Source organism: Podarcis vaucheri, assembly GCF_965113315.1.
Source record: "Podarcis vaucheri genome assembly, chromosome: 8".
NCBI lineage: Eukaryota > Metazoa > Chordata > Lepidosauria > Squamata > Lacertidae > Podarcis > Podarcis vaucheri.
Window position 1 is genome coordinate 68742190 of NC_138766.1, and position 19703 is coordinate 68761892.

The 19703-nt window shown below is 41.9% G+C and overlaps 1 protein-coding gene across 3 annotated transcripts; it reads right to left on the reverse strand.

Moving 5' to 3' along the window:
* Positions 1–719: 719 nt before the first annotated feature.
* GEM (GTP binding protein overexpressed in skeletal muscle) lies at positions 720–18862 on the reverse strand. Of its 3 annotated transcripts, none has more exons than XM_082233688.1 (6): positions 18606–18862; positions 15082–15316; positions 13176–13520; positions 7156–7229; positions 3365–3569; positions 720–1752 (listed from the first exon to the last, which is right to left on the reverse strand). In XM_082233688.1, exons 3-6 carry the CDS (start codon positions 13504–13506, stop codon positions 1475–1477), a joined length of 888 nt encoding a protein of 295 aa, XP_082089814.1. In that variant the 5' UTR covers positions 13507–13520; positions 15082–15316; positions 18606–18862; the 3' UTR covers positions 720–1474. The 3 variants fall into 3 exon arrangements, with proteins under 3 accessions (XP_082089814.1, XP_082089813.1, XP_082089815.1); XM_082233687.1 differs by having other exon boundaries at positions 7156–7232; positions 18606–18799; XM_082233689.1 differs by lacking the exon at positions 7156–7229 and having other exon boundaries at positions 18606–18860.
* Positions 18863–19703: the final 841 nt, after the last annotated feature.

The window sequence follows — 19703 nt, forward strand, 5'->3', positions numbered from 1 at the left end:
TTCTCATTGTGCACTTTTTAAATGCATTTTTTTCATTGGGAAACAGCATTACAAAATCTGAAGTGTGACTTTTACAGGATAACTATTTTTCAATTCATGCATCCATTTGTGAATGAGGCCATTTTGCATCAAAATGTGAACCCATCAAATTTCTCTTCCCATTATCAGCAACTTTTCATGCATGAGCTAAGCTTCAATCAAGTTTGAGATTTCTTGCTAGGTTCAAAGGCAATGAAACCTTTTTATTGATTTATTACAAGGCATGTAAATAGTCCAAAAGACATCATATAGAAAACAGTAATAAAATCGTTTTTCTTAAGAAATCACTTAATAAATACATTTCAACACTATGTCTCCCCCTTCCCTCCCACTCCTAACAGTTCACCTATTAAAAATGCAAATAGCTGAAAGACAATAAATAGAAAGTTACAATGGCATAATACAAACGTGAGATTTCAGCACAAAATCTCTTTGTGGTTTATTAGAAAAGGAGATTTTCTTTCCCAAAACTTGGCATTTTGCACTTGATTTTATGTTTTATGTTTCCTACTTATTCTATCAATATAAACAATTTTGTGTTACAACACAACAGAAAGTTGTATTACAGTTTTCTCCTATACCTATGTTTTTTAAGAGAATCGAATGGTTCCAGATGCATCAAGGAAACACTTCAACACTGACTATACAGTTACCGTGAAACCCTGCACGTGCCTACACAGTAGTAAGCCTCACTGAGCTCACTGGGACTTACTCCTAGGTAAGTGGTTTTTAGGGCTACAGCCATTAGCAGTTAATATCCCCAATATTCTAACTACAAGTATCCATTTAGTGAAATTCACATTCATCTCCCATAGTGTTCTGTGGCAATGTAACCCACTGTAAATAATGCTCCCATTTAACCAAACACTTGAATATCTGACTGCAGTTGATATCTTTCTATTCATTGGGATAAATGATATCAAACCAACAAAGATTTTCAGCTGCGGGCACTTAAGAAAGTCAACTGGTTGATTAGGGAGAAGGCATATCTCGTGGGAACCCTTTTTCATTGGCTTACAGAATTAGTAAGAAAGAATAACAAAAAGATGGCATCCGTTTTATAAACGATGCTTTCCGATTTCTTATACTATTATCTAAAAGGCAACAAGGGAAACAGTTTTATTCCCCCCCCCCCTTGGACACGTCTCATTGTAAGTTTGGAATGTTATTGTTTATAAGACAAAAGTTCTGTCCCGCCCCAACCCAAACACACTCACACACTTAAACTATAAACTGGAAAGTATAAATGGCATTTCTTCATCCTTGCATGCATTAGGCTGTCCTTATTGCTGGCACATTTCATCAGAATAATCACAACTGTGAGTCCAAGTCAGATTTGCATTTCTTGTTGACCAATCTAATATAGATTGGTTTATTGTTCAGAAGAGAGCTGAAGAAGGTCCAGGAAAGAAAATGCTCGGATGATCCAATGTTCCTAAAGGACAGAGAGATCGTGGCAAGACTTGGACTTAAGTTTGAAGGCCATGTTCTTGTTCTTCTTGGCTACGATTTTGCCCCAGAATCGCCTGGCTTTCTTAGGGATGCTCTCCCTCCGCTTCTGATATGCCAGCCTCCTTTCGTTCTTCTCTTTGCTGTCTCTCCTGAGGCGCACTTGACGCACAATGCCTTCAAACAGCTCCTTCACATTGTGCTGGACGGCCGCCGAGGTCTCAATGAACTTGCAGTCGAACACAACAGCACAGGCCCTGCCCTCTGCAAAACATTTGAAGGGGATTTGTCATTGTACTAGCTGGAGAGCTCAGGTGACTGCACATTATTTTAAACAATGGACAAAGAGCCAATGAGCTGGAGTAGATTCATAAAAACAAGAGCTGGTGTTGACAACAACCCAGAGAATCACCCACTCCAATCCTTTGCCTTAAGACGGCGTATCATATAATCAGGGCTACATTGGTTGCTGTGCTAAATGTGATCAAAGTTCTACCCCAGCATACTCACATTCTAAGACAGGAAAAGCTGAATTCAGAGCCAAGCATAAATTATGCAAATATAGCAAATTTAAATATTTTTTTCTTGTCCGCTTCCGCCATCCATGGTGGCACTGAATTCCACCATCTAAATAATGGAACTCCTTTTCAGCCACCACACTTTGGGCTTCTGAGATTTCAAATTTTGCTAGAGATTTGCCTTTTGCCTTTGAAGAAGAGAGCTGAATGAACAACAGAAAATCCCAGGCACCCAGCCTGTCTCCACCACTTTCGTGAAAGCTTCCAATCATGGGGATTCTATAACAGCCTTAGACAGCCTATTCCATGGCTAATTTTTGGTAATAATTATATTCCAACCCCTGCTTCAGTGTTTGCTCATTGTCCAACCCCAAGAGTATTTATGTTGTACCTATGAACAGGGCTTAATTCAGTTAGCTGCCATGAAATTTCCCCAAGAAACCTTTAGGGCAAGGATGGGGAACCTGTGGCCCTCCCAATCTTCCTGGACTACAACTCCCATTATCCTTGACTATGCTGGCTGGAGCTGATGGGCACTGGAGTCCATCAATATCTGAAGGGCCACAGGTTCCCATCCCTGCCTTATGGCTATAGGTTTTGTGAGACTGTTGACATTTGAGAAGATCCACACCATACATTTAAAGCACCTCCAACACACATTGAAAGCAGGAGACTTCCCCCCAAGAATAATGAGAACTATCATGTCTTAAAAGGTAAAGGTAAAGGTACCCCCTAACTGTTAGGTCCAGTCACGGACGACTCTGAGGTTGCAGCGCTCATTTTGCTCTGTGGGCCGAGGGAGCCGGTGTTTGTCCACAGACAGCTTCCGGGTCATGTGGCCAGCATGACTAATCTGCTTCTGGCGAACCAGAGCAGTGCACAGAGACGCCGTTTACCTTCCCACTGGAGTGGTACCTATTTATCTACTTGCACTTTAATGTGCTTTTGAACTGCTAGGTGGGCAGGAGCAGGGACTGAGCAACGGGAGCTCACCTCGTTGTGGGGATTCGAACAGCCGACCTTCTGATCAGCAAACCCTAGGCTCAGTGGTTTAGACCACAGCACCACAGTACATTTCTTAAGGGTACTGCAAATTGTAGCTCTGTGGTTCCCAGGATCCAAGGGGTTTTAACTGTGTGCGTTGGGTGTGTTCTAAACATATAGTGTGGCTCTGCCCTTGTCCTATTTCCCATGCAGAATGAAATTTTCCAAGGTTTCTCAGGAGAAAGACACAGCTGAACATGTTGTTGTTTGTAGCGTAGACATATCTAAGATTACAAACCCTCCTAGAAGGGTTAGTGTCAAAAGCGTAGAAGCAAAGCAAACAGCACTAACAGTTGACATCTAGTAGCTCCTACCTGAAACAGAGACTTCCCGGCACCTAACGAGATCACTTTTGTTGCCCACTAAAATAATGGGGATGTCTTCTGTCTGGCGTGCCCTGCGGAGCTGTATCCTGAGCTCGGATGCTCTCTCAAAGCTTGCACGGTCCGTGATGGAATAGACAATCAAATATGCATCCCCAACTTGCATGCAGTGATCTTGGAGCCATCCGTTTTCACCCTGTTTAAATAATAATAATAATAATAATAATAATAATAATAATAATAATAATAATAATAAATTGTATTGCAGGTCAACAAATACTGGGTGTCTTAACTGGAAAACCTGTGTCTCGACAGGAAACAAACAAAATATTGCCACCACATGTTTTCATTACTTTTGGTATGTAGCTCAGGGTTACAGAATGAGTGCTGCATTATGTGGTCATTGGTTAGCTTGTGGCTGAAGCCTGCGTCTAAATTCTGCGCTTGACCTTCAATATATCCTTTGAGAGATGGAGGAGGGATCCATTTCAAACCATCAGAGTGTCTCTTGCAGCACCAAGTGCCCACTTATGTCTATCGCATTTGTCAAAACACAATTGACTAATTAGATGCAAAATGAGATGCAAACCCTCCATATATTTATACACTGAACATGTATAAAAAAGTAAAATCCTCTGTACTACTATATTGTTGCAGCATAAGTTTATAAGTATTAATACATAAGTATTTTATATGTTATATGTACTGTTGGGTGTGTTTATGTGCTGTTACTTTAGGAAACATGGGGTGCATATAATATTATACTAAGAAGAAGAAGAAGAAGAAGAAGAAGAAGAAGAAGAAGAAGAAGAGGAGGAGGAGTTTGGATTTGATATCCTGCTTTATCACTACCCTAAGGAGTCTCAAAGCGGCTAACAATCTCCTTTCCCTTCCTCCCCCACAACAAACACTATGTGAGGTGAGTGAGGCTGAGAGACTTCAGAGAAGTGTGACTAGCCCAAGGTCACCCAGCAGCTGCATGTGGAGGAGCGGCGAATCAAACCCGGTTCACCAGATTACGAGTCCACCGCTCTTAACCACTACACCACACATTACATTATATGTAATGTGTGAAAATGCTTTGCATTTTTATAGGAACTGGTTAAAAAACCCCAATTTGCTTCCCTTTGAAATCAAGGAGAGAGAAGGGAACTAACAAAATGGAATCTCAACATCAAGGCTTTCTTAAAAAATCATTTCTTGCTCCCTTTTCTCTGCTTCCAAACATACAGTAGCTGGATGTGTTTATGCAGAGATATAGCGAAAAACACTTTGCACCTCATGGGGAGACCAGATGCAAAGGAAGGCATGGCACCTGGGTTGGGTAGAAGGAGAAATTCAGAATGTACATCTTCTCTGCTATCTTCTTGGTTTATTGTATTTATTTATTATATTTATACTCTGCTCGTCTCTCAAAGCAGTTTACAACGGTAATCCATCGAAAGTTGCAACAGAAGTAAATGGGTGTCCATGGGGTACGTTTGCAAAAGGCCATTGCTCAGTAGTTGAACTTCTGCCTTGCATGCAGAAAATCTCATGTGCAATCTCGCACATCTCCAGGCAAGGCTAGTTAAGATGTTCGGTTGACTCCCTGGAAAGTCACTGCTAATACTGAGCTAAATAAATCAATGGTTATCATGTGGTTTATCATATGACTCAGTATAAAGCAGGTCCCGACGGTGTGTATGTGTAGTAATGTCTGCTTTTTCTACACAATGAAAGAATAGTCACCAAATAGTACTGCATCAGTCACGGCCTGAAAAACTGGTGCTGCCTGTTTATGGAGATGATTGGTTTATTGGTTTGTTTGTTGTTCATATAGGATATTCTGGTTTTTAATGTTTGATGTTTTGTTGTGTTTGTATATATGTTGTAAGCCGCCCAGAGTGGCTGGGGAAACCCAGCAAGATGGGCAGGACATAAATTAAATTATTACTATTATTATTACTATTATTATTATTATTATTATTATTATTAAAACCTAGGTCATGAATCTTTCCTCCACCACTGCCACTATTTCTGTAAGTGCACCGTTAACAACGCCTATTAAGTTCTAGCAATGCATGGCTGCCAGAAAAAAAAGTGCATTATGTCTTCATTGAGATTTAAGTTACAGGTCACAGACCCATTAAGAGAGTCCTTAGATTTAAGTAAATTTATGGCCAGTTCAGGCAACCTTTAGGAATGTGCCACCCCCTTAAAAAACCCCACAAGTGCCAGCTGATGGTGTGGAATTGCCACCCTGTGCAAGATTAGATCTTTGAAAGACCAGATTTGCAGAAGTGGATGAAGTATGTAACACTTCAGTGGTGGTTAGTTCAAATGCCCACAAACAGTGGCCCCGTGGAACTCAACCTTTAGTTGAGTTGTTTATCAGTTATGCTGTATACCATTTTTCTATTAAAACAGAAATGACTGCATTGCAATAAAACAAATAAGAACAAAGCAATGCTCCACAAAATTGCAATATAATAAAAGAACAGTAAAATGTTGCTCAGTTAAAGAAAACAACCGTAAAAGAGAGGACAAGGGGGACCTATTCAATAGGTGTGCACTCGGTATGACTTATTTAGATATCAACGGTACTAAAATGTGATAAAGAACACATCATTAAATGCAGGTTACTGAAAGCTACCATTGAACAACAATGTCAGTTTACTATTAAATATAAGAAGAGAGGGAGCCTGGCTAATCTCCCCAAGAGAACGTTCCATAGTCCTTATACCACCACCAAAAAGGCCCTGTCTCTTTTCCACCATCCACCTGATCTCATATATGGATGGAACAGACTGATGGGACTCTGAGGCTGATCCCTAAGGCAAGCTAGGTTCACATGGGAGCACCAGGCAAATATGATTGATCCAGCCCACCAGCTGCTGTTATTCAAGAGCTCATCTCAGAGACTTCTAATCATCATAAAGGCCCCTTGAAACTTTTTCAAGTATTGCTTCTCAATATTGGAGAACATCTTGGCTGTGAGTCTTGGAAAACCTGCTCCCTGCCTTGCAGGCCTTTTCCCACCTGGCTGACTGACTCCAGCTACAAAAACTGAGGTTGCTGAAGAGGCCAGAGATCATCTTGGCTGTCTCATAGTGCAGACGCAAGTCATTGAGCCTGAGCTGCCGCCACCATTGGCAGGATTGGTAGCAACAGCAGCAGAGATGTTCTATGCTTATGAGAATATTTAAGTTTCTTGATAATTATATGTGCATTATATTTGACTTCCTTTAGTAATGTTTTCTTTTGAAATGTTTCAAATAGGTTTGGGTTTTGTTTTTTGCTGCATTAAATGTTCATTCTGTAATTGACCTCCTTTGTAATGTTTTATTTTGAAATCTTTTAAGAGAATGTTTTAGTTTTAGATTAGATTTTAATTTTGAAATCTTTAAGATAATGTTTTAGTTTCCTGTTAATTATGCTGCTTTGAATATACACTTTATAGTTGACTTTCTTCTGTAATGTTTTATTCTGGATTGTGTTATTTGATGTTTTCATGTAGGCTGTAAATTGCTTTGAGATTTTTTCCTTAAAGAATTAAAGCAGTATAGAAATGATGATGATGATGATAGTAATCATAATATATTCCCAAGCATAGCAGCTGTTGAATTTATAAGCTTAAAATGAAATAAAGATAGAGAACAAACCTATTGAATATGATTCATCTCTTTGCCTTACAATGCTTAACATTTGGATGTTTGTTTGTTTTTTAAGATCCCTTACAGTCAAATTTCCAAAGCAATGTTTGAAAAATTCAGCATGGCAAAATGAATATTTCATCCTACCTTGTTCTCCCACATGTCAATTAGTATGATAGTTGCGCTTTCACCATCTACCAGCAAGGTTCGTTCATAGGTATCTTCTAGAAGAAAAACAACACAGTGTCATTTTTTAAAAAAATGTTCTTGAAAGCTGGAGAGAAAGCTGTTGGAAATGTCATAGGCTGTTATAAAGAAGATTCCTATTTAGGATCTCCCAGCAATACTACAACTGTATGATAGTTGACAACAGTTATCATATTGATCCCAAAACAAAGGCATCATTCATTACAGTATTAATAAAACAAATTAAACTGGTGTAAGAGTGTGCAGGCTTTGGGGTTGCAGAGAACTCTTCATCAGACAAACCATACCTGTCCACACAACCTAATGGAAAGCATTCTCTGAAACTCAACAGCTGAGATGTTTTTGAGCCAACATAATTTTGTTCTGACAACAAGTTATTATTTTGGATCTCCTGTGATTCTATTGCAATGATGAAAAATATATCAGGATTTTTTTGTTTCCATCTGGGAACTAAATGCAGCCTTCGTATAAGGTCAGATAAAAATCCATTGCTTTGCAGCTTCTGTGTGGATAGCAATCCAGGGGCGCTCTAGCAGTAGATTTCCTGCATCAGCAGGGGGGTGGACTAGACCTTTAAGGTTTTTACCAAATCTGTGATTCTATTTATACCGACAATGCAGTACTGCTGACCAAATATGTTTTTATTTACTTTGTTCCTTCTACTGCATCTTCTAAGACTTGCAAATAGCTGGGGGGGGGGAGGTGTATATAGTTCTTTCAGTTCTGATGCAAATCTTCCAACAATTTGTCATTAAAATAACAATTTCTGGCAAAGATCTTATAGTTTCCATGAGCTACATGGACATATAATTTCCTTTGTAGACAACATGAAGCTGGTAAGACAAACGATTACATTCACTCTTCTGAAGTTATCTTTATCCGAAGGAGAGTAATAAGAGCAGGAAGAAGAAGACCCACTGGAAGAAATAAGCCAAATACTGAACGTTTGACCCCATGGGAGCTTCAGACAGACGCAAAGGCTCCAGCTAGGCTTAGTAATGGAAAATATTTGTTTTCACTCAGTTTATGGGTGAACAGGCATTGCCGCTGCGCACAGCTTTCGCCTGGGGCAAAAGTGTGTGGAAAGCAAAGGGACACTGTCCTTTCTTTTTTTTTTTTCAAAAAGAGACAAGCAGTTCCCATGTAGGATGTTCAATCAGCAATAACTCTTCCTTATATTAGTGCTTCTTGCTAAATATGATGAATGTGCGAAAACGCCAGACACAGCAATGTATTTCCTGCAAGTTTCTTTCATCTGTGATCCATGGCTGACTATCTTTAGGAGAAGGATTATGTACTAAAGCCATCCTATAATTCAGAGAATTTAAGAGGCCCCAGGGTTGGTCTATAGAAGCTCCCCAGACAATATGATAAATTGATTCCCTGCCCCCATCTCTGCAATCTTAATTCCTTTCTCTTCATTTTTTTCCTTTCGAAGGTTGGGGCCCCATCTGCACCGTATATTTAAAATGGCATCAAAACAGCCATGGCATCCCCAAAGAATCCTGGGAACTGCAGTTTGCTACGGGTGCTGATTCCAAGTCCCCTTAACAAACTACAGTTCCCAGGAAACTTTGGGGGCAGTTGTGTATTTTAAATGCATGGTGTGTACGCAACCAGTGTTGGTACTCAATGGCCACTGAGCATTAGACTGTTTTCATGTTCCCCTCACCCCCTAGGAGTCCATCACAATTTTTTCCCCCATTTCTGTCCACCTTCCTTCAAGCTGCTGATGAGACCCTCTTGAGTTTTGGTTATGTAAGCAACAATAGTCTGGGAACATAGGAAGCTATCTTATACTGAGTCAGATCACATCAGTTGTGTGCCTTGTTTCTCAATTTGATCATTTTACATGGTTTAGAATGTTTGGTGGTATTTTATGCATTGTGATTTGCTGGGGTTTTTTTTAATTTAATATAGATTAGTAATTTTTTATTGTGGTTGATAAGTGCAAACTGTTTAATTATTATTTGCCGGTGTTTAATTTTGCTGTTTGCTATTAGATTCTGATGGATTGTTGAATGTTTCTTTGATATGTTGCTTACTTTAAAGTTATTGTGACTTTTTATATTGGATCAGATTGCTACTATTAACGGCTGATGTTTTTATATGCATTGGAATCCACCTAGAGAGGCTGGGGCAGGGTATAAATAAATTTTAAAAATATTATTATTATATTATGGGTCCACCTTGCTCCATATGGCCTACACTGATGGGCAGTGGCTCTCTAGGGCTTCAGGAAAGAGTATCTCCTAGACCTAACTGGAGATGCCGGGGATTGAACTTGTGACCTTCTGCACGGAAGGCAGATGCTCTAGCACTGAGCTAGAACCCTCTACCACTGAAGACTGGAATTAATATATATGAGGGCAACAGAATGCACCCAGTAAATCCTTCACAATACCACCACAAAATGGAGAATCACCTTCCTGGTGTTGTGTGTGTATCTCTCCATCTTCCCCTTTCAGTCTTCCCCCCTGCCTCATAGTAAACAAAAGCAGCCCAATGCCTATTAGCTCAAGGAATAGCTAATATCCGAGGCTCTCCTTTTAATCACACAGTAAGACCTGCTGGGGAAAGCCTTTGGCAAAGAGCAACCAAGCTCTCTCACTGTGGTGTGACTCGTACAAGAGGATTTCCAGCCTTTATCTCCTGTTAGCTTGTCAGTGAAAGCAGCAGCAAACCCTGCCAATGCTTCATGGGAACAGTCCGCTCGCTGGAGCCGATGTGTTTGTAATGTTCTCTTGTTTCTTTATTATGTATACAGTGGTACCTCGGATTACATATGCTTCAGGTTACTGTTAAGTTGTGGGTGAACATATCAGACGACACAGCGATTCTTCAAACAGCTCTTGTTTATTCACAGGCCAGAACAGAACTGAACTGAAGGGTTCAGCCAGCCTGCTTATATAGAGCTCCACTACAACACAACAGTAACCATTTTCTGTAACTATCCAATCACTGAACGTCACTTTCAATCCCTTATTTGCATATGTGGACCTGAGTGAAAACTATCTACAGTATCCCCCTGCTGGCCTGGGGTGAGAACTTCAGTACATAACAGTTACATACGCTTCAGGTTACAGACTCCGCTAACCCAGAAATATTACCTCAGGTTAAGAACTCTGCTTCAGTGTGAGAACAGAAATCGTGCAGCAGCAGGAGGCCCCATTAGCTAAAGTGGTGCTTCAGGTTAAGAACAGTTTCAGGTTAAGAACGGACCTCCGGAACGAATTAAGTACTTAACTCGAGGTACCACTGTATAAATATGATGCCACACAAGCCTTGTTGAAAGGCAGAATCTCAGTGGCAATTAATTGAACCAAGTCCAGCAGGCAAAATAAAATTATTTAAGCAAGTGTTTGGTCACTAATGTGGCTCATCTGCCTCTTGCAGATGGTGCAATGAATGTAAATTTCACCTTTGTGCAGTGGGCTACATTTTACACACACACACACACACACACACACACACACACCAGCCACCTCTATCCTCCATCCAGAGAAGCAACAGCGAGAGTGTTGTTAAGAGTTCAGGGACCAATTCCAGCCAGGCAAAAATGCTCAAAGAGAGTGAAAAGATCAGCTAGTTCAGAATGCATTTGGGGGGGGTGGCCTGAGGGCAAACAGAGAGGCTTGGAGAACCAGGTCTGAGGTTCCCCCACTATGCTCCTCTAAGAAAGGCAACAGCATCAGGTGAAATAAAGTAGAAGAGGGGGAGGGGAAAGAAAAGCCTGAAAGAGGCCTGAGGAGGTGAAGGGAAGGTGAGGAGAAGAGTGAGCAGAGAGGAAAAGACAGCAGGCAGACAAGTGGCAATAGAGAGGGATGTGAAAGAAGGCAATAGAAAGGAAAGTGGCCACGAAGCCTGTTAAGTTGTGGGTGAACATATCAGACAACACAGTGATTCTTCAAACAGCTCTTGTTTATTCACAGGCCAGGGTTCAGTCAGCCTGCTTACATAGAGCTCCACTACAACGCAACAGTAACCACTTTCTGTAACTATCCAATCACTGAACGTCACTTTCATTCCCTTATTTGCATATGTGGACCTGAGTGAAAGCTATCTTCAGTATTCCCCTGCTTGCCCAGGGTGAAAACTTCAGTACATAACAAAGCCCACAGCGGCACCCTGCCAATCGCTGCTGACTAATAGAGAGACGATAAAAAGAAACTCCCTATGAGTTCCTAGCAATGCTATATCATTGCTCCCAAATGCCTGCTACTACGAATATCATTACTACTAAATGCTCTTTGAGTTCAACATTTTGGGATTAATCATGTGTGTTATTAGCACTGTCCAGGGATAATAAAGGGTGGGACTCACCTAACGCCTGCCCCATCAGCAGAACCCCTGTGCAAGGACTGCTGTTTTTTGCCTCCACTCCTCCCCCTGCGATATTGGCTTGGGGGGGGCATTCAGAGAGCCCCCAGCACAAGGTGCAGGAGGGAGGAGAGCGGGGAATCATTCCACGTAGCAAGCTGCGATGCTTGTGCAGGTGAAATGTTAATAATAATAATAATAATAATAATAATAATAATAATAATAATTTATTATTTATGCCCCACCCATCTGGCTGAGTTTCCCCAGCCACTCTGGGCGGCTCCCAATCTAGTGTTATAAACAATACTGTACAGCATTAAATATTAAAAACTTCCCTAAACAGTGCCACGTCTAATTCCACCCTGAAGAGCAGTACTGTAGTCAAGTTTTGCAGACCCAGTGAAAGTAATGAACATGACTAAGTTAGGTGTATTCATTTCAGTGGGTCTACTCTGAATAATATTTAGTTGAAAACAACTCAGAAAATGAAAATGTGAGAGTGGGTTCCATGTTGCAAGCTGGGAATCCGAGATGAAAGCTATAGGATTCCATTGTTAGTCTCTTGAACTTCAGGGTTGTTTATTTAGATCAAGACCAGTACTAATCTTGTAAAGCTACGTTTATTTTCTCCTTTCCTCTTTCTTCCTTATTTCTTGTCAGATCAACTGTGACTTATAGGAACTTTACTTCTGCCCTAAGAAGACATTTCTTAAGCTCGCAGCTGTTGTGTTTCTGTATGTGACGATCCTACTTTGCATATCAGTCTAATCTGTAGCTTGTGAACTTGTAAACTTTGTTAAAGTCAATGGTCACTTAAGTCAGTCTGGTTTGTAATTGAGAATATTTGAGAAGAAGGCACACACTGATTCGAAGCAGGGAGCACTCGCACAACCAAAGGCCCAGTGATAAATGGACTCCACAGCCACCACTATTGGAAGAAGCTGTCCTGAGTATCTTCTGGAAAGGACAGGATTTTTTGTTTTAAAAATAAACAAATATGTGGAAGATTTGATTTCTGGTGCGGTGCAATAAACCCTATCTCCTTCCTTTATGCAGACAGGGGGGAACCTCAGGAACAGGGGCCAATGAAGTCCTTCAAGTGTCTCTATCTGGCCCTTCAAACTCTCCCTGCCCACCCCCATCCCTCCAGGCCACCCCTCTCAAAATCTGCTTTGCACCTTCCTTGGGTGTATTCCCTGTCTCTTTGAGTTCTGATAGTGGCTTGCTTCTTGCCTGGATGGTTGGACAGAGAGGTCTGTGTGCAGAAATCAGCCTACTACTGAATAAAAGGGTTCCTCCTCCCATTTTTGTCTCTGGTGCCCCACCCACCAGTCCCATTGTGGCCCATGGGAAGCTGCCCAGAAGCAGAAGCAGCCCTTCCGTGGGGAAAAGGTTCCCCACTCAGCTTCATGTGCACTTGGCCAGATTTAAAGCACTGACAACAGAGAATCTCCTCCCACCATCTCCACCGTAATCTCCACCCTACATCACTGGGCATCCAACGTGCCAAAATCGTCTTGGAGGCGAAGAGCCAAGGGAATCACGGCCTCAATATCAGGAGCTCCAAGTTCTCAGAGCTAATCGCCGCTTACACAAGAGGCTTTAAATAAACCTCTGCAGCGTGGAATGTAATGACTTACCTCCGAGCACCTCGCAGTCACTGTCCATGCTGTCGTGCACACCTGCAAAGATGTTGGCAATGGTTGTCTTGCCAACTCCTTGCTCTCCGATGAGTACCACTCGGTAGTAGGTGTTTCCTGACTCAGAGGAGATGACAGAGTCAGAAGACTCCGACGACCAGCTTCTTCGGTAATACTCTTCGGGGTTGGCGGTGTACCTTTTGTGTCGGTTGCACTCGTGGGGGTCTTTCTGGACCACCAGGTTTCTCCCGTCCGCTGGGATGCTCCAGCGTTGCTGCTGCGATTGTAAGGTGTTGCTGCTGTGACGCATCGTGACATTGTTCAGAGTCATGGCTTTCCCCAGCCCTGGTTAAAAAAACAACAACAGTAAAATCACAAGTGTTATATGTACCGTTGAATTTCTCTGTCCCATATCTGAACAGGTGAGTTCTTGAGATCTGCAAATACTTGGCACCTGGAAGTGTCAATGGTGCTGCTAGGAGTGATGATAATAGGAAGTACCTCTTGAGATTATTTCTTATTCTGAGATCTTTTTGCTGTTTGCACAGGACAACAGCACTCTGCCCCTTTGCAAACCTTGCACATTCATATGGACTAGCAGCAATCTAAAAAGTGGACATGTGGTCCATGTGTGATTGATGCTCTTCTGAATCAGTGCATTGGTCACCTCTCATGGTACTACAGCATCTGGGGGGGAAGCACCCAAAGCAACCAAGAAACTTGGTTTTACACCATACAAAAGGGTTATTTCTTCATAGATGTGTCAGAGGCTAGGGTGTTAGTTACATCATTGGGTCTCCCCCCTGCTTCAGTTTTCCTAAATACCTACATTCCTTTTTTCTGCCCCTTAAAGGGTCAGTTAGGAGGAGGAAACACTACAAATAAGTAACCATAGTTTCCTGACCAAGAAGTCCAGTCAAACTGGGGAGCCCCTAATTCATCTCTGGAGCAGTGAACTGGGTGCTCTCCCCTTGTCTAAAGATGGCTTTTAATTACACTTTGCAGGAAGGACTGTTGAGTGTTGGTGGGCGGTACAGTGCAGCGAGTTAATTCCTGATGGCCACTCTCATTTGCAGCTACCATTTTTAGGAAAGTTGCTTTGATGCTCTCCAGTTCCCAACATGACAGCTAAGTTAGACATTTTGCTTATTCAAGCTTATGCTTGAGTTTTCTCAGTTCACATCACTTCTCTCCAGCTAACAAACAGAGCACTTGCCCAAAAGACTGTTGAAGGCCATTTCCAAAATTCAGATGCAGAAGCATTCACAAGTTCAACTCTTTTTCAAGCAATGCATTTGTTTTGCCATTCAGACAAGCTCCGTGAGAACTTCCTCAGGAGGCTTCCAAACAATTTAAAAACATAAATATGCAGCAAAGAAGGAAACTCCACTCCATGACATTTCAGGTGCACACATTTTCATAAATTTTGCAGCAACCTGCAAAGTTATTATATTTGGCCTTGCCTGTTGTTTGGGTTGAGAGATGCAAAGGAATGCTGGTCAGAAAGAGAAACAGCATCCAATGCAAATTTAGACTATTCCTTTTCTCCCTTACTGACTAGTCACTTCAACTTTTTCAGCCAAAGATGATAGTGAACAGATATCAAGCTCATCTCTGTAGATGTGACATATGAACACATTTACTACTATTTTGTGGCTCTAGTTAACACTGTGCTCTCTAAAAAGGGACAGAATAAGATGCCTTTCCTTTCCTTTGATGCATTTAGAGCAGTATCGTTGCAATGTGCAGCTATGCTGTTACTTTAATAGTCTAACAAAGAAATAAAGTTTGGTCTGACGCAAATTCTGAACACTCTTTCAACTTGCACAATTTTTGTCTATCTACTCACATGCCAGCAGTGCTAAAGCAATGCATTCGAATCAATGCTCATTAAAGTCAACACTACCTTGTTGCTGTTTTTACTCTCTGTTCCAACCACAGGCGACTCCGTTAATCTCACTCCCTAGTTCTCAGGAGAGTGTTGAACACCGATCCACTCTCCCACTGGAAATCCTTCTTCTGTCCAAGGGCTGCCTCTCTAATTCTTTCTCAGCAAACCTGGTTTATATTAAGCCCATCTGATCAGAGACAGGGCTTTTCCGTGACGTCGTTGGCCTGTCCGCCCGACAGCCAGCCCCCAGCTGGACGGAAACAGGCATGCAGAAGAGAGAGAGAAAGAGAGTTACTATTGCTAACGAAACAATTTATTTGCAGGCATACAGTCACTTATTCTGTATGTGCACATAATGCCGGTGGTGCAAGTACAGAACCTTTTTCACAAGAGCAAAGCAAAAAAAAGTGGGAGAAAGACATCCATAAATTCCTTCTTGCTCTGCTCTAAAATGCTGGTGATACCACCGATTCTCAAAAATCACTTTGGACGCATTAACACAGGAATGTCGCAAACGTCTTAACTGACCTAAAGGCCATGCTAGATTGAAAATTACTCTTTTTCTACAATGTTATTTTAGTCTTTCCCCCTTAGATGAATATAAGAATGCAACCTCCTCCTTCAACAAGGGAATAAATTGCGCAGAATATCCCATTTTTTACCAGCATTGGTGCCCCCAAGTTACAAAGGAAAATGCTACCAAGGTAGCATCCAGACAACCTGTTTAATAAGCATTCATCCTGATTTGTTTACACAAAGTTTGCAGGGAGATTTGACAGTAGCGGCTCTTTATTTGGCCTGCATTCTGATTTGTTGACAGGTAGCCTATACAATGCAATGTCAAGTAGTTGTTATCCCAAACTTTCTAAAGCATTTCTCTATCACTTCCTTTATAGCAAAAAGTCCAATTTGGGGGGAGGGTGGGTGTGAGTGGGTCCGGTGGGCAAGAACACCCAACCAACTTTAATTCCACAACCTTCATTTGCCACTATATGTTTGTCACTATTTCTGGGTGGGTGGGAATCAATCTGGAAGGTCCTTAATTGAGGGTATATGTACACCATGGGTTTAAACCATTCCCTGTTACTTTATGAGCAGGGCTTGGGATCTCTAGTCAGGTATTCCTAGCACCCTCATCAAACTACAGTTCCCAGGATTCCTTGGGGGAAGCCATAATCTGACATGAAACTTATGTAACTTTGTCATGCCAATTTACTGAGAGAGTTAAAAGCAACTAAGGCTGCAATCCTATAAACACCACCTGAGTGGGACTTACTTCTGAGAACACATGCATAGGATTGCATTGTTAAGCACCTAGCCCAAATGGCATTGGGGAGAAAAGACAGTGCATTCACCTGACACCTGAGGAGCAATTAAAGCAATTCAAACCACAAAGAACAGATGTGCTGGAGACAAATGCTTGCAGACAGCAAGGAAAAGTTACCGTATTTTTTGCTCTATAAGACTCACTTTTTCCCTCCTAAAATGTAAGGGGAAATGTTTGTGCGTCTTATGGAGCGAATGCAGGCTGCGCAGCTATCCCAGAAGCCAGAACAGCAAGAGGGATTGCTGCTTTCACTGCGTAGCGATCCCTCTTGCTGTTCTGGCTTCTGAGATTCAGAATATATTTTTTTCTTGTTTTCCTCCTCCAAAAACTAGGTGCGTCTTGTGGTCTGGTGCGTCTAATAGAGCGAAAAATACGGTAAATCTGAACATCAGTTTCCTAGTTCCGTATCCCAAATGGTCTCCACAGCTGTATATTGGCAGGCACAACAAACAGGCCACAACTCTATCACCCTGATTTTGAAATGTTCATTTGATTAAAATGGCATCATTTTACTTATTGCAAATATAGGTTTGCTGCAGACCCACTTGCTTTGTTTAAACAGTGCTGTTCATTTGCTTTCGAAAATCCCTCGGCAGCTGATTTGTTTCTGCCGTGCTTGGAGACAGTGCTAAGATGGGATGTTACTGAAAGTACACTGGGTTCTTTGGCTGACCGTGCAGTCGGCGTCACTTCCAGCTTTGCAGGCGGTTGGTTGCTCCATTGCCTGCAGACCACATGGCTGACTGGGTGGTTGGAATACCTTGATCTGGAGTTTGTGTTTCTTTGGCTATCGTTTAAGTGGACCCACTTTCTAGTCTTCAGAAGAAGTGCAACCTGCCCTTTTCATCAGAAAAGCCGAGGCGATCGTGCATGTTGTATCTGCGCATTTAAAGCACTATTATACTACTTTAACAGTCACGGCTTCCCTCAAAGAAGCCTGGGAGCTGTTTTGTTAAGGGTGCTGGGAACTGTAGGTATGTGACAAAATACAACTCCTAGGATTCCTAGGAGGAAGCCACGACTGTTAAAGTGGGAGTTGTAGCTCAGTGACAGACGGTCTGCTTTACATGTAGACAGAATCTCCAAGTAAATTATCACCATTATCATCATTTATGGAATGCTCACTAGCTGATGTGCAGGTACGGAGGGCAATAGATGGGCATAAAACTAAGTAGAATGGAATGGAATAGAATGAAATAACCTGGAAGAATACATGCCTGATTGGCTGGAACACTTAACAGGAGCACTTCATGCTGCAACATTTTGTTACAAGCCCCACTTGTAGAACACAAACGTTCTAAAGAACGGTTCCAGAATTTTGATTGCTGGCTGGCAGACTATTGGGTCCCTTTGTTTAAAATGTTATTTTGTCCATTGGTAGAATTCACAAGGATCTTGTTAGAATCCCACATATACATCATGAAATCCAGGAACCACTTTTCCCGAACAAGGGGTGAACACAGCCAGTACTTTAATGAAGGACGCGATCAATAAATGCCAGCAGCTCCAGCTCTCTTGGCTTCGTTCCCACTCAGTTACGCCAAAGGAGCCAGGAATGAGTGGCACAGCAAAGAACAGCAAGAGCAACAATTGCGCATAGCAAGAGACGCACACACAGCCCACTCTCTTGAGTAATGAGTCAATTGATCTCAGAAATGCATAGCAACAAAAGAAAGAAACAGATCCCAAGACTCGGGCCTCGTGAATAATAATAAAAATTCCCCTATAGAGTTCTCCTAGTGCCATCTCAGATGGGGAAACCAAAGGTTTTATAAGCTTATTAAAAATGATTTACAAGAGTAAAAGTTCATCTGGTATGTCAGCCTCCTGTCTGGCTCAGAGAGTGTGTAGTACAGTATTTTATCTTGCATAAGACAGAGGACACCGAAAGAGAGGTGGGCTGAATGTGCTGTGCTGAGCTATCAATTCCACATGGCCAAGGTATTAATGTGTGAAGGAGACCAAAGGCATTGTTAAGCTTACTAACATAACCACCTGATATATTTTGCAATTTTTCTAAAGCAAAGGAGCTCAGAACTGATCTGATTTTGAGGCAAATCACAAGCTTTAAGCTTTGGGCAATCTTGTTAGTTTAAAGCAAAAGTTGGAGAAGATAACATCACTCCCATAACGGCAAACGCTTTGGAAACACCGCCTGATTCATTTTAAACGACTCTTGTCAAGATCACAAAAGTAAAAAAAACAAGCTTACCGCAGACATGGCCCAGAGAGGGTAATCTACCCTTGCAATCAAACTGGAGATAATGCCCTCAAAAATGCCACCACTTGTAGACCGACCCTGTTTCAGACAGGAAGGAAAATATTTTGGTCTCCTAGTTACAACCACACGCCCGTAACTTCTGACACCAGACTGCTACTATTCGTAACCCCAAACTACAGTATATTATTCTCTTCCTGCCAGATCACAAGTAGCTGTTTCCTGAGAGTCATTTTCTAAGCAGGGATTTTTTTAAAGAAATACATCAATGAATATACCTAGTACATCTTCCAAGGAGCTCCCAGTGGCTTATAAAAGCTGCAGCTCCTGATAAGGATTTGCCTCTGCCAGTGAGCCCTGGCAAGCAGATATGGCAATGGTGTCTAGAAGCAACAATAGCCATGTTCCAAACAGAGCCAGACCGCTGTGTTTAGCTCTTCTCATTTGAAAGTCGTATCTTTCACACTTCTCATTTCTTTTTTTCCCTTCATTATTTAATATAGCAGCCTTCAAACCTATTCACTGCTATTATCACTATCTTCCTGTCCTATTCCTGAGAGCGGCAAAGGTGGACACTGTGACGTATTCCATGGTCTGTGTTCGCATGAGCTCAAGTCTGGACTGAGGATTCTGATTCGATACACGATATCCAATCACGTAGCATTATCAGGATTTGGGCTACTGGCATTGGTTCCTAAGCTCTGAGTTACGATTTGAAGCTCAGAATTTTAGACAGCCAATCACGTTGAGAGTGGGAGTGGCCCAGACCTTCAGAAATGTATATAAGCAGCTGCTTTGCCCTGGTTATCCTGTTCTCTGTTAGCTCAATAAAGTCTCTTGCTGTTAACACTGTGCGTTGCTTTGTAGAGACCCACGTATACAGTGGTACCTCGGTTTAAGAACAGTCCTGTTTACGAACGATTCTGTTTACGAACTCTGCTAAAGCGGAAGTAGTGTCCCGGTTTGCAAACTTTACCTTGGTCTAAGAACGGAATCCGAACAGTGGAAGGGCACCGGCGGTGGGAGGCCTCATTAGGGAAAGTGCGCCTTGGTTTAAGAACGGCTTTGGTTTAAGAACGGACTTCTGGAACG

Excerpts from the sequence above, each read along its gene's own strand:
- GEM (XM_082233687.1), bottom strand. The coding sequence starts at position 13,506 with ATGACTCTGAACAATGTCACGATGCGTCACAGCAGCAACACCTTACAA. Across the intron at positions 3,570-7,155 it reads TTGACATGTGGGAGAACAAG|GGTGAAAACGGATGGCTCCA; the intron begins GTAGGATGAAAT and ends TTATTTAAACAG. Across the intron at positions 1,753-3,364 it reads CCGGGAAGTCTCTGTTTCAG|AGGGCAGGGCCTGTGCTGTT; the intron begins GTAGGAGCTACT and ends AATGTTTTGCAG.